This window comes from Pagrus pagrus, assembly GCF_965226575.1.
Source record: "Pagrus pagrus genome assembly, chromosome: 8".
Lineage (NCBI taxonomy): Eukaryota > Metazoa > Chordata > Actinopteri > Spariformes > Sparidae > Pagrus > Pagrus pagrus.
The window spans coordinates 33736088-33750808 of NC_140192.1; the positions used below are offsets into that span (position 1 = coordinate 33736088).

The window sequence follows — 14721 nt, forward strand, 5'->3', positions numbered from 1 at the left end:
TATTTGCAAAGTGGAGGAAAGAAAGGATAATCTCAAATCTGTTCCTTGTCATCACTTTGCCAAAGCCAGGTGTGTAACTTGGCCAAAATCCTGCCCAGTAGTCCTCAATCTCAGGTTTTTCAACAAGCCCCATGCACAAATGAAGTGAGATAAAGGCTTTCATTTCAGGGATGGTGACATCATACCAGCCATGAAATCTGGAGTTTGGCTGAAGTTGGTGTGTGTTAAGGTACTGGTGAGCATATCTGTTGGTTTCATTTGTGATGTGGTTCCAGAAATCCTCATCCAAAAACAGAGACAGGAAATCACATGCACTAGCATCGTGAGATCCTTGTCTCCACGATACCCCACAGGCTCATCAAAGTCCCTGATCCATTTATGGAACACCTCCTCATAGGGCTGTGCAATTAATCGCATTTTGATCGTGATTTCGATTTTTGGGTCAAACGATCTCCAAACTAATATAATCGAATTGAAACGATTTATTTGGCATTTTTCGTTGTACAGTAAGCCTAGAGATTTTCTGAAAGAGACGCTCATGCAAAATTCAGTCCCTCCCCCAAAGCATTCAACGTGGCCCTGCTGACTTGCACTCACTCAAGTTACGTTTTTCTCTAAATTACATAATTACATAATCGCCATCAGTCAACAGGATGCTGTCTGACTCTGTCACTCGCGGGGAGGGAGGCTGTTTTCTGGGGGAAAGTTCACTAAGTCTCGGTCGGGAGGGCTGAATCACCGCGACAAACACTTGGTGAGTTTTTTGCCGGGGACAGACGCTGTTTTTCGGGCAGAAATGTGACCAAGAGTCGGTCGGACAGACACTTCACGTATAACTGCGGTATTTTTTTCTTCATATAAGTTGCCAAAGACACGACCTGTTACTACATTACTGTCGTTTAGTCCTGAACCGTTGCTTTGTGGGACATTTCTCTATTTTGTTGAGTGAAGGACCTGTTCAGTTATCAGACAGTGAACACCATCAGATTTCGTGTATTTTTTTGAGAGAAATGCTGAATAAATGCATCATGTTTCCAACCTAAAAAATAATCGTTTAAATAATCGTGATTTCAATATTGACCAAAATAATCGTGATTGTGATTTTTTCCATAATCGAGCAGCCCTACCTCCTCACTTCTCAAATATTCCCAGCCATCATCATCAATTACAGCCCTATTTTGATGACCCCCTCTGCCGCCACCACGTCCCCTCCTTGCCCGATTTCTCCCACGACCGCGGCGGAGAAAACTCTCGCCGTGATCAGTGTGTGTTGCTTGTGTGACAGTGTGTGCAGCTGCAGCATTGTCAGAGTCACTTGTCTCTGACGAGCGATCGTCATCAGAGGGCAAATTGTCCCCTTCTGAATCGCGATCAGCAAAGATCTGTGCAAGCACCTCATCCGCACTGTAAAGTCCTCTGGGCATTTTGTTTTTTATTACAAAAATCGCTATCTGTCTCTCTATCTGTCCAGCACGCTCCTGCCACCGCTCCTCTGCCCTCTCCTCTCCCACTCTCCCGCTCAGCCGCTGCCGCTCTGACAGCTGGTGTCGAGTTTCAAACTTTTTTTTCTCAGATATTTTGCATAGAAACACACCCACAAATGACATCAGGATTGAAGCTGAATCTAGTGGCCATCTAGTGGTAGCAAGCAGTCACAGCACAAGGCAGTAGATTTAAAGATATGGGCTGTTTTATTCAGCAATGTTGCCTGTCTCAATAATGCGACTTGAGGGTTAACTTGACAATTGTTGACCCTTTTCAATGTTGCGCTTCTAAACACGCATGGTGCAACTGCGAGGCGTGGTGAAGGTAAACAGTAGTGCTCTGGTGTTACGTTACGGTGAAGATGGATAGGATAGACATTAGCCTCATTTACACTGCCGTTTGTATGTGGGGATCCTGCGCCGATTCTCCGCATCCTCCTTTGTGTGAAAGTCTCGGATGCGGCGAGGGATGAAATTTCGCTGCGCCTCTGATGCGGCTCCGGAGGTAGTATCAGAGGCGCAGTATTGGTGAACCGACCCAGTGTGAATATAAGCCGGAGGCACGGAGCGAGGGTGTCGGTCTAATGGTGTTCACTGTCTCAGGGTTTCCCGCAGTGCTTTCCTGTTAAGGCGGCTGCCTTAACAACAAAGGGCTGCCGCTAGGGCTGGGCGATATGGCCTCAAATCAATATCACGATATACTGAGCAACTCACCTCGATAACGATAAATGAACGATAAGTACAAAATCCTCACGTTAGCATTAGCAGTAGCAGTCCTGCCAGTCGCGATGCGTCGATCCCCGAGTGCGGCTTAACATGAAGGAGAAAGCTCCATGTTACATCGGGGATCGACGCATCGCGACTGGCAGGACGGCTAAGCTAACGTGAGTTGTTCAAAAACCTTCTTTTTAGCAAACTTTGTGTCCACAAACGATGTTCTCAATGCTCGTGTTCATGTGTAGAGACCCTGGTGATACTACGAGCAAAGTTTCATGTTGTGTCGAGTCTTCTTAGTGTTTTAAAAATAGCGATTTTGATGCTACAGAAAAGTTGACCCGTGCACCTCCATTGTAAATGAGTTTGACCTGGAAACGAAACTACGGTGAATCTCAAAAGTGGCTTTTTCGTCGTAATTATGCTTTTACACAAAGGTTTGACTCGTGTTCGTTCACAAAATAAGCCGAGATTGCATTTTGGCAGCAGTTACACATGAATATACCGGTAGCCTACCTACACACACACAGCCAAACAAGACAAAAACGACTTTTTATTTTTTTTTTTTTTACACACGGAATATACCGACATGGGCAAAATGACGTCGGTTATTGTCGTAAATTTCGGTATCGGTAAATTTTCGGTTTATCGCCCAGGCCTAGCTGCCGCCTAAACTAACGTCTTCAAAAAAATAAATAAATACATAAAAATCTATATACTAGCGATATTCGCCGTGTTACTCTGTCATGTTTTCTCCCTTTCATTCCAAACCGTGTCCTGATAACTGTACAGGTCCTTCACTCAACAAAATATAGATAAATGTCCCACAAAGCAACGTCACAGGACCAAACAACAGTAACGTAGTAACTGGTCGTGTCTTTGGCAACTTATATGAGGAAAAAAAAATACCGCAGTTATTCGTGGACAAGTGTCTGTCCGACCGACTATTTCTGCCCGAAAAACAGCGTCTGTCCCCGGCAAAAAACTTTAACTCACCAACTGTTTGTCGCGGTGAAAAAAATCACCACGATGGTCAGCCCTCCCGACCACGACTTCAGACAGTGTCCCATTTACTGATGGAGATTATGTAATTATGTAATTAAGAGAAAAACGTAACTTTGTCATTTTCCAGGGTGTTTAGTGTGTCAGGATCTCAATCACAGCACATTATAACAGCATCCATATGATTATAAACAGTCAGCAGGTACATGTTTAGATTAACAGGAGGACACAGGGAAACACCTTGAAAAAACACAAACGTCATCATCATGACGTGTACCATCACACCTCCTTTAGAGCCGCGGCCTCTTCACTATGTCACTCCTTTTTAGATTTACTTAAATACTGTGTAATGTACCTGGGCTTGAACTTGAAGCAAAAGTATAATTATTACAAGTTACACTACTTTTTGTATTGGTTTTATAAAAGATGTTTGTGAAATTTGCACAGTAAAAGTTCTGTATTTTGACTGCAATTGTCTTTGCATTCTGATTCCTCACTTCATTAGAATCATGAGTGGCTCTTTTTTGTAAACAGCATCAGTAGCGTGGAATTATTCTACAATATTCACTCATCATGACAGTAAAATAGACCATCCTAAGTTAATCTACTGCAGTAATTCATCTCTCAACCAGTAGAAAATGCTGTGAACACCTCATTATGCATGAAAAAAAAAAATACCGTCATATACCGTGAAACCGTTAGAATTTTGAAAAATACAGTGATATACATTTTTGGTCATACCGCCCAGCACTACTCACTACACAACACACTGAAGGATTTTATCTCCAGACTATCAACAGAAACTGTCAGTAAAACTTCTTTGCAGTCGATCAGTTGATGTAGACAGTTTTCATATCGTCATATTGTATTAAGTCATATGGTGAAATAGTCTACAAAGGAAGGAATTTGGGCAATTTATGAAAACCTGATCCCAAACTCTCTTAGTTGTAAAATATTCTTTAGCTAAAATAGAGATAATAAGACATGTGAAGCCTTGTTCAGAGCCAGTGGACTCCTTGCTGTATACACCACAAAGTCTTAAACATCAATGTGAGAACAAGAAGAGCTGATTCTTCAGCAAGAAACAGCTGCAATCTTTTATAATCATCCCAACTGTGAGCAATCTAATTATAGAACAGCACAACAGTGTGGGGTGGGCAGAGGGAGGTGGTGGGTGCTCATACCCAAATCTGGTCCACAGCCCTGAGTACATCTACCATCACTTCAGGGATTACTGTTCAAACACAAATGCAATAAACACACACTCTTAAGCCACACATTAGGATATCCCATGAAAATATTTGCATTCTGGCACTTAAAACTTCATTTTTTTTTTATTATTTACATTGTGGAACACGTCAGGGGTGCGCCCTCAGTCTCATGGCATGGCTATTGAACCGCTTGCCACAGCACTCCGCTCTTGCAAGGATATATCTGGTATCTGGAGAGGTGACATTGAGCATAAAGTCTCACTTTACGCTGACGACCACCTGATGCTCTTCATCTCTTATCCAACGACCTCATTACCCCCTGTTCTGTCGCTGCTTAGTCAGTTCGGTAAACTTTCAGGCTATAAACTAAATCTCAATAAAAGTGAGCTCTTCCCCGTCAACAACGAAGCACGTGCCTTAGACCATACCAGTTTGCCTTTTAAAATTGAGAACAACAAATGTTCCTATTTGGGCATATCCGTGACAAGGAAGCACAAAGATCTTTTCCAAGAGAATCTTATCACATTGTTAAATCAAACTAAACAAATCCTAACACAGTGGTCGCCCCCGATGTCTCTTGTGGGTCGCATCAACTCAGTCAAAATGACCATTCTACCTAAATTTCTGTACCTTTTCCAGGCCTTACCACTCTTTACCCCTGGATCTTTTTTTCAACTTCTCGACTCAGTTATTTCTTCATACTTATGGCGGGGTAAACGACCACGTTTGAACAAGGTTCATCTTCAAAAGACAAAAGGCGACAGGGGGTCTGGCCCTTCCAAACTTTCGCTTTTATTATTGGGCTGCTAACTTGCGCTGCCTTGCATTTTGGTCCTCCTGTTATGGCCAGCCTGACTGTCCTGACTGGGTGGCGATGGAGTTACAGTCAAACGATAATTTGTCAATTCTTGCACTTCTTGGATCCTCACTCTCACTTAAATCAATCAGAAACCCAGTGGTGAAACATTCTCTAAAAATCTGGGCCCAATTTAGGAAGTATTTTGGTTTTCATAGCTTTTCTCTCCTAAGCCCCATTGCATCAAACTACCTTTTCAAACCATCCTGTCCGGATTCTGCCTTTCAAGAATGGCACAGGAAAGGTATTGTACGTTTTAAAGATTTGTTCATAAACAACAGTTTGGCATCATTTGAGCAGTTGAGTAGAAAATTCAGCCTCCCTAAGTCAAATTTTTTCAGGTATCTTCAGGCAAGGCATTTTGTTCTTTCTCAGACGTCCGGATCTATAACAGCAACAGACTTGACCATTGTTGACACTGTCCCTTCTATAGATCCACTTAAAAAGAGGCCAATTTCGGCTCTTTATGGCAAGCTGTTGGATCTTAGGAGTGCCCCCACAGATAATCTTAAAACATCATGGGAGGAGGACTTGGGTCTCTCTTTATCAGAGGATACTTGGGTTTCCATACTCAAATTGGTTAATTCAACCCCCCTCTGTGCACTCCACTGTTTAATTCAGTTCAAAGTGGTACACAGGGCTCATATTTCAAAAGCAAAATGGTCCTCCATATACCCGGATATTAGTCCATACTGTGTCAAATGCAGACATGTGGAAGCTTCTCTCATTCATATGTACTGGTCCTGCTCAAGCCTTAACAAATATTGGAGGGAAGTTTTTCATACACTTTCTTGGGGGTTAAACATTAAATTAGAACCAAACCCATTGACTGCTCTGTTTGGGGTCATGGAAGGGGAGGAAAAGTTAACTATAGCAATAGGGCTGTCGCAATAATTGCAAAAATGAAATACCGCGATATTAAGAAGCCCACCGCGGTGCATGATGGGCCACCGCCATCACCGCACATGACCTGACCTCACCTAGCAAGCTACCATCCAGGTATTGAGGCGCGGCTGCCGCCGCCTCCTGCCACACAGAGTCGCGGAGCAGCTCATGTCGGTGCCAGCCGACAGCTTGGAGTTGACGAAGCCTTTGCTCGAGTCGGCAAGTACAGCAGAGACAGCGACAGACATAAACGCCTAACAGGCGCTGTTACACGGTATCTGGTTGAGGAGATGGTGCCGTTTTCCGCTGTAGAGAAACCTGCATTCAAGTCGCTGCTCCAGAAAACAACAGGGCAGACATCGCCGCAGCAGTGAGAAAATTGAGCTGGACGTGGCTGAACTGCTTCGGACATAATTTACACCTGGCAGTGACAAACGCAATGGCAAGCATTAAGGATCGCACATCCCGAGCAATGGGTCTGTGCCACACCTTAGTGGTGCGTTCTCCCAGAGCTGGCTGAAGAGGAGAGATCTGGCGAAAGCGCAAGCAGAGCTCCAAATACCGCAGCACGGGCTCATAATGGTAAACTAGCTTTCAGAAGTTATATTTATGATCTAATTATAACCTTTTTTAAATGTGTAAGTGCCATGTTTTAGAGGAAATATTGCAATGAGTTTAGTAATTTAGTAATTAACAAACGAATATGCTGAATAGATAAATAAAAATAAAAAAAAAAGATGGTGCAATAATATCGCATACCGCAATATTGAGCCGCCCTGACAGCCCTATATAGCAAAGCAACGCACTTTATCTTTTGCCTCCCTTCTGGCTCGACGTGGAAGGATACTTTCCCTCCCACTCATACACAATGGCTGGAAGACATCATGTCCTGCTTAAAACTGGAGAAAATTAGATACTCACTTCAGCAATCAAATAAGAAGTTCCAGAAAGTGTGGGGTCCCTTCCTAAAAGCATTCCAGACCCTGTAAAGGCTTGGCCCTTGAGTACAGCTCAACTACGCTGCACACTTCTTACTCACTCCTAGCACAGGCTTTTGGTGTAACAGTGATCTTATGCTATGAATATTACTCTGGCAGTGACAGGGGAGGGATTATTTTGTACACTGTTCGATTTTTTTCTTTTCTTTTTTCATTCTTGCACATCTCATTGGTGCATGCTGTGTTTGATAGGGGTGTCACGATTCTCCAAATCCTCGATTCGATAAAATTTTTCGATTCCTCGATTTTTACATTTATTTTTTTTAAAGCACAGGTTGTTATGCCATTTTTGGACTAGACTTTTATGCAATAATATCTGACCTTTGTTAGCAATGTACCGTACTACATTGTCAAATTTACAACATTTATTAACAACATAATGTAACAATAACTTATATCTTCAGTCAATTGGAAACTTAAACAAAATAACCTGCCATCTAGTTTCTCTTTTGTAACTGCAGTCTTCTTCACAGAAGATGACATTCAAGTTCACAACAAAACAAACAAAAAAATAAAACAGTCATGTCCATAGTCTTCTCTGAACAATTAAGTGTCTTAACAAACTATTTCCGGACAGTTGGACATATACAAGGTGCGTAAGGTGTGAGTGGGCGAGCGAGAGTGAGGGAGCGTGCGTACGTGCGGACAGTGAATGAATGGGAGAGGAAGGAGAAGCGAAAGGAGTAGCAGTAGTAGCGACAGCAATAAAGTGTACAATATAGGCTGCAGTTTGGCTGTGAACAAAGACGAGGGCTCCTCAAGATACAGCAAAGCTCCCTGGTATTATTTCCCGACCAGCTTAACACGTGAAAGGGGGTTCACCCCGAAGGTAAACATAAACTTCGGCCCTGGAGGAAATCATCTCCCCTGTGCTTCCCGACCACGGTCCGGGAGCCGAACATGAATGGTGTAACACCATGCTATCGTTTGACTGGCTGTAGCTAATAGCTACTGGCTTAGCTAGTAGCTAAGTTAGAGGAGGTTGACTCGCAGCACTTCAACACGTTTTTTTCCCCTTGGCAAGCCGACCGGACGTGACATGGGGGCGTGGCAGCATCGACGATTCTATTTTTTAATTCGAAGTTCGAGATTGTGAATTAATTTCGATCAATTTGGATTTAAAATCGAAATCATGACACCCTTAATATATACCCATACTCATTTCATGTCTCTGTAATGGCTCTGTAATGTAATACGCACTGCACATTTGTTATATTAAGAAAACTTAAATAAAAAGGTTTGTATAAAAAAACTTTATATTTTAATTATGTCTCAATTTAAAGTCAGAATACTCAACCATGAAGCACACTAGGGTGCCCAGTTCAAAAATATTGAAGATAGGAGTTGAACAAATGAATTGACGGCTTGCTGGCAGGACCTTGTGAATATGTTGCGCTAATTAAACCAAGATGGCACTGAAAAGCTGTACTGAAAACATCAGGAGGAGTGCTAGGTAGCTTTATTAGCTGTTAGCTCAGATTAACAGCCAATAGAGATAATAGCTTACAGCAGAGCTAACATTAAACTCTTTTTTCTGTTTCTGTTTAGAGGAACATGAAGCATTTAAGAGTGAACTGCAGTTAATATGACAACACAACAATTTTACACTACATACCAGAGGTGGGAATTGTGGAGTCATCAAGTCATCTCCATGCCATGTATTTGTTCTGCTCAGTCACTGAACCAGGTGCATTCACTAATTAGCTCACCTTCCTGGCTGAAGAGCTGTGCTGATCGGACTCAGCTGGTTTAGTGCATGAACAGAACAAATACATGGCATGGAGATGACTTGATGACTCCATAATTCCCACCTCTGCTACATACATATACTGAAGTACTTCAGCTGAGTACAGTTTGGAGGTAATACTAGGTTGAGTTTGGAGTTACAGACACTTCACATAATTTTACCCAACTCCTTTCAGAGATAAAAGTAACAGTGGCAGTGACCAGGTGGTGGAGTAGTGGTTTCACCGCACAAAGACCCCAGTACAGGGGCAGAAAACATTTTGGATAAAGTTGAAGTTAAACTGCATGTTTAACTGCTGCTAGCAACTTCATTGCTTGTATAATAAATCTTTTATTTGAGTAATTATTTGATACAGGTTCAGTTATTTAGCATGCCAAGTCTATGTATACACAGGTGACACATTTAGAAACATGAAACTTAGTTTTTTCTTAAAATTGTCTCAAAGATAATTTAGGTGGTTTACAGCCCAATAACATCTGATTGAATGTGATCGAAGTCCAGTAATCATTTTGTCTGTATATAATATGTAATTTTCCACAGCTTTAAGGTGCTCGAAAAGCTTGGAAATGCACTTCACAATTATGAAACAGAAATTGGAGGTAAAAAAGGACGGTACACATCATAACGTTGAGATTCTTGGTTTTTTTAAATGCATTTACACTTGTAAATCTAGAAAAACTATCTGTGGACTGTTTATATCATATGGATGCTTTTGTCATGTGTTGTGATTGAGATCCTGACCCTCCATGCATCATGGAAAGTGACAAAGAGAGGTTTTTTGCTCCAAATTACATCACATAATCACCATCAGTAAATAGTGGACCCTGTCTGGCTCTCACTCGTGGAGAGGAATGCTGTTTTCCAGGGGGAAGTTCATTGAGGAATCGGTCGGAAGAGCTGACTGTCGCGGTGACTTTTCCTCATTAAATCTGGAGATTTTTTTGTATATAAGTTGCCAGAGATGGTAACTACTACAACACAATAGTGGAAGGTGACAAAAACTTTGTGAGCAAGTTTTTTTTTGCTCAAAATCACATCACATAATCATCACCAGTCAACTGCAGGAGCCGCCTGGTTCTCACTGTTGAGGAGAGACAGTGTTTTTCGGGTGGAAGTGTGACGAGTCAGCAGGACATGAGGACAGGGACTTTTCCACGCATAAATTCTGCATTTTTTCCTCATAGAAGTTGTAAAAGACACTACCTGCTACCACACTACTATAGTTTGGTCTTGTAACGTTGCTGTGTGGGTTGAAGTGTGGGACATTGATCTTTTATTTGATAGGTGAAAGATCTGTTTAGTTGTCTCTGAAACTCAGAGTTCACATGTGACCTTAACAACTCTCTAAGGACACTCCCACACAGGGTTTAAAGCCTGCAACTCCCCTCCAGTTAGTTAGAACTGAAGAAGCCTCTTGGATGAGAGGTGAAACGTCTTCAAGAAACTGAAACACATCCAGTTGCCTACGATACAGCACTTAGAATTACCATGACCTGATGACTGAGAACCTTCACCAACAAACACTTGGATGGGCTTTTTAGAGGTGACAGCCACAGGCACCATTTTTTATTCCTCTGTCAGAGCATTTTATGTATTGATTGCTCTCGTGATGTGAAACTTTCTACAGACATACCAGAAAATGGCTATGGGTCAGGCTACAAAAACTCTGGACCCTTATCCGTCTATAATGCAATTTCATAGCTTCTTAGGTAAGACTTTCAATGCCTGGTAAATGTATGAGTGCCTTTTAAAGCAGTGGACAATATGGATATTTTCCTCTTCTTATACTCTATGTCATAACAATGTCAATATATACAGCATATTGTGATACAATAATAAGTACACTTTCTGGAGAAATATTAAGTTCATGGATACAATTACCGGACACGAATTTGTTTTTTGCTAATCCAGCATAGTAAATACTTGACAAATCAAGGTCTAACACAGTAATAGAGTGTTACATCAGTGCTGGACTGTACCAGCTATTTTAATATACAATATGGACCAGTGAGTGAATGCTCTCCCTGTTCACTGTCAGCAGCTGGGTTAGTGTGAATACGTAACTAAGGCTGAACTGGGTTCTCTGCTATTGTAAGAAATCAGTATGAGGTTGATGAAGAGACCACAGTGAATTATGGGAGTATTGACAGAAACCTGATGACACTCAGGATCCTTCAGTACCATTGATTTAAGGGAAGGTGATGATGTCTTCCAGTGAGCTGTACAACTTCCCTCTCTTTTCGAAAGGAGAGGACTCAGCTGTGATTTCATGTTCTATAATAACATAAGGTGCTGTGCCACATTTGGTTTGTTTGTATTCGAACAATGTGTACTGATTAGAAAAGACATGGCTCACTCAACTTATTAAGAAATGCAGATGATTTGTGTTCAGTAAAGTTTCAGACAGAAACTCATAACTCATTCATTCATTCATAAAGGACATAAAAACAAACCTTTTCTTTACTTGCTGAGACAACAATAGAAACAAATCTAAACGCTTACTATATTCCAGGAAGCTCAGCCATGACACAGACTGCTTTTATCTCTTACAGTTTAAATGACTTTGTGTTTTAATGGAGCAAATGGAGTTAAAGTCAAAGTTCACAGGCTATCTCAAGTCTGGCTGTAGTCAACACGGTGCTTCAAAATTGAGAAAAAAAGATTGTGATTAAATAAACACAATATTAGTGTTTGGCCTGATCGCCCACCCCTTGTTACATGTCACCTGACACTACAACTGCTTTCATTCTTTCTCTTTTCAATTGACAGTTCAGTTACTTTTTTACTTCAGCTGACATTTCTGATGCTGCCAGAGCGAAAAGGCAACGGACACTTCACTGCTTAAAGTATACACCTCTCAACTATGTCAGGCCACACACTACAATTGATAATTCAACAGCTTTCAGCACTTACACACCAAGTGACATCTCCCTAACTTCCATCTCCATCTCACAGTGTCTTACAATCAAAAAAAGACATAGTCTACATATTGAATGATATGATGATAAGAAGGCGGAATTCAGGACAAATTAGTGATTGGTTGAGGGAACCGTGATTAGTGATCACAGACTCTAGTACCACACACACTTACATAAACAGCCCCCAGTCTCATTAAAGGTGATCATAAGGGATGATCATCAATCTGAACAGCCCCTATCTATCTGCATCCAATGAGCTAGACCAGAAGAAGCCTTAGGTGGGTGTAGAGCCCGACCGATATATCGGCTGGCTCATTTCTTCCCGTTTGTATTGGTCCAGTATGGCTGACATTGTACCTGTTGCCGCCGTTTACCTGTTAGAGAAGTCCCACAAGCGCCGTCGGTTTTGGGTCCACAACATACTCAAGATGCGCACTGATCTTGGTGAATACCACCGGCTATTCCAGGAGCTGCGTCTGGACGCCAACCGTTTTCAACGGTATACACGGTTGACGACGGCCCAGTTTGACGAGCGGTTGGCGAGAATCGGAGGCAGGATTGCCCGGTTGGACACCAACTACAGGCGCTCCATCCCAGCTGACGCGCCTGGCCATTTGTCTCCGGTGAGTGGCTGTGTGTGTGTGTGTGTGTTATGGCAATGCAACTATGTTGCACTCTACCCATGAAAAAACCACTGTACGGGAAAAAAATAGTCTTTATCCAAAAGTCAACGTAAAGTTGGCTTTGCTCTTCCGGACCGGTGGAGTTGTATTACGTTTCCATGGTTTCAGTAGTTGTCATAGTAGTATATTTTTCGCTCCGTCGCTCGGAGCCCCAGCGATTTTTCGCCTGAGCGATTAATCGGATTTTCACCAAATATTTGTATCGGTATCGGCCTTAAAAATCCTTTATCGGTCGGGCTCTAGGTGGGTGTACAGTAAACACGCGCGCACACACACTACACACACACACACACACACACACACACACACACACAGTAAGAGTCAACCTTGACCTACCAGCAGAGCTGTTGTATGATCATCTCTCTACAGCGGTCACAGCAACATGAGACATCATTTCAACTATAGAACACTATTGTGCGTACAATAATCTAATTGCCCCTTTCATTAAAAAACAAAGCATTTTCATAATAATCATCGTAACTATACATCTGAAACTCATGGCACTGTTGAGAAGGCAAACTTTCCTGTGCTAAAGAGTCCTGTGCGTACAGTAGAGAGATTTAAAGGAACCGTGACAGGGAACAATATATATTCTCTGACCTGATTGGCTGATGATTAAGCCATTGGTCTTCAGAAACACAGTAACACAATAATTTTACACACATTTAAGTTCCACAGGTGGCCACTGAATAAGTTTGGGTGCCGTTCCCAAAGGCAGTTTTACAGTATAGACACTTACAATCACACACACACACACACACACACACACACACACACACACTTGTTCTCCCGGATCTCCAGAGAACAGCCCCATTAAACCAAAGATGTCAGTCTGGACACGATTCATTTCACCACAGATTCCAGCTGAGTGTAAATGAAACTTCTAGCAGTTTCCTCAGCTTACAGGTCAGGCTGATAAACTACTGGACGCACCGGCAGGGTGAATACTACGACAGGTTTTCTATTGGCTGTCCTGAACACAACAGGTGTACTGATAACCTGACTATTGGCTGTCCAACATGCACCTCACAGCCTGAACAGGGCAGATTTAAAATGACGCATATGTAGCTTCACTCCTTAAACTGACCACAAAATCATAGAACAAACTTAGTTCGCGTTATGACGAAGTTACTAAATGTTACCACACGTAACGTCACGCACGTAAAGTGTCACTTACTCCGACATTTTCGCTCTTGCTCGGGTAAGAGGCCAGTCTTCCGCCGCCTTTCACCGGCATCCTGCTTCTCCTCGAGTCGACTGAACAGGCGCTTTGTCGTCGCGGTTAAACCCAACGCCGTGTAGCTTTAGCCAGTGCTTAGCGAAGTGCCTAGTTTCTGTACTGAAACATATCTTTGTGACAGCCAGACCAGCTCCGCCCTCGTCGCCGGCAGGCAGGCTGGTGTTCCTCCGGGTGGACAGCCCACTGGAGCCAGCAGACAGAAAGAGGGAGGTCCGTCCGACCAGCACAACAACTGTGCGCTTACACCGCTGACGACAGCACAACAATCATGGGAAGCGCATTTCCCGCTTCCTTCATTGGAAACCTTGTTATATATTTCGCTGGCTGTAGCAACACTTCCTGGTAGAGTCTGGTAACAGCGCCACAGTGCGTCACAGCTGTGGAGATATGGATTCACACATTAGCCTTCATGAACTAATAACAGCGGTGTGTTTGGTGAATATAATGGTGCGTTCCAGTGCAAGTCGGAAGTGGGAATTTCCGAGTCGTTCTTCCCGACTTCCAGTCTAAGCGTCCCAGTGGATCAGCGCGGAAAAACATGGACGCTCGATGCAAACGGCTGTTTGAATGGCAAATCTGCGAACTTCACCAGCAGATACAGCAGCTGTTTTAACAGTAATAGGTCTACTCAAGTAGAAGTAAAGGTAGCGATCAAAATAACTATTTGGAGTACTTGAGTGGCCTACTAAAATAACTTGAGTCGTGAGTAACTTCACAAAGAAGCACACAATCCTTGATCTGATGTGGATCTGACTGATTTGATCATTTCAACCACAGATTGGTCTATTTGGGGCAAAGGTTCAGAGGTGAACAGAAATCTATTTGTGATTAAAATGCCACATATGCACCAGGGCAATATCCCCAGTTTGTATCTTTCAAGTGTGAACAAAATATTAAATCTATTAAGTTAAGTTTAAAGTTAAATGATATTGTTTGCTCATAGTTTCCTATATCATATTTTTATGTTATGCCAAAAAGGTAAT

General features: G+C 42.4%; 1 protein-coding gene across 1 annotated transcript in view; it reads right to left on the reverse strand.

Moving 5' to 3' along the window:
• Window positions 1–14111, reverse strand: part of tjp2b (tight junction protein 2b (zona occludens 2)) — a 193172-nt gene extending 179061 nt beyond the window's left edge. The window contains exon 1 of the mRNA XM_084360968.1: window positions 13676–14111. Coding sequence (XP_084217094.1) covers window positions 13676–13735 — 60 coding nt within the window. The 5' untranslated portion in view covers window positions 13736–14111. The remainder of the gene's footprint in view (window positions 1–13675) is intronic.
• Window positions 14112–14721: the final 610 nt, after the last annotated feature.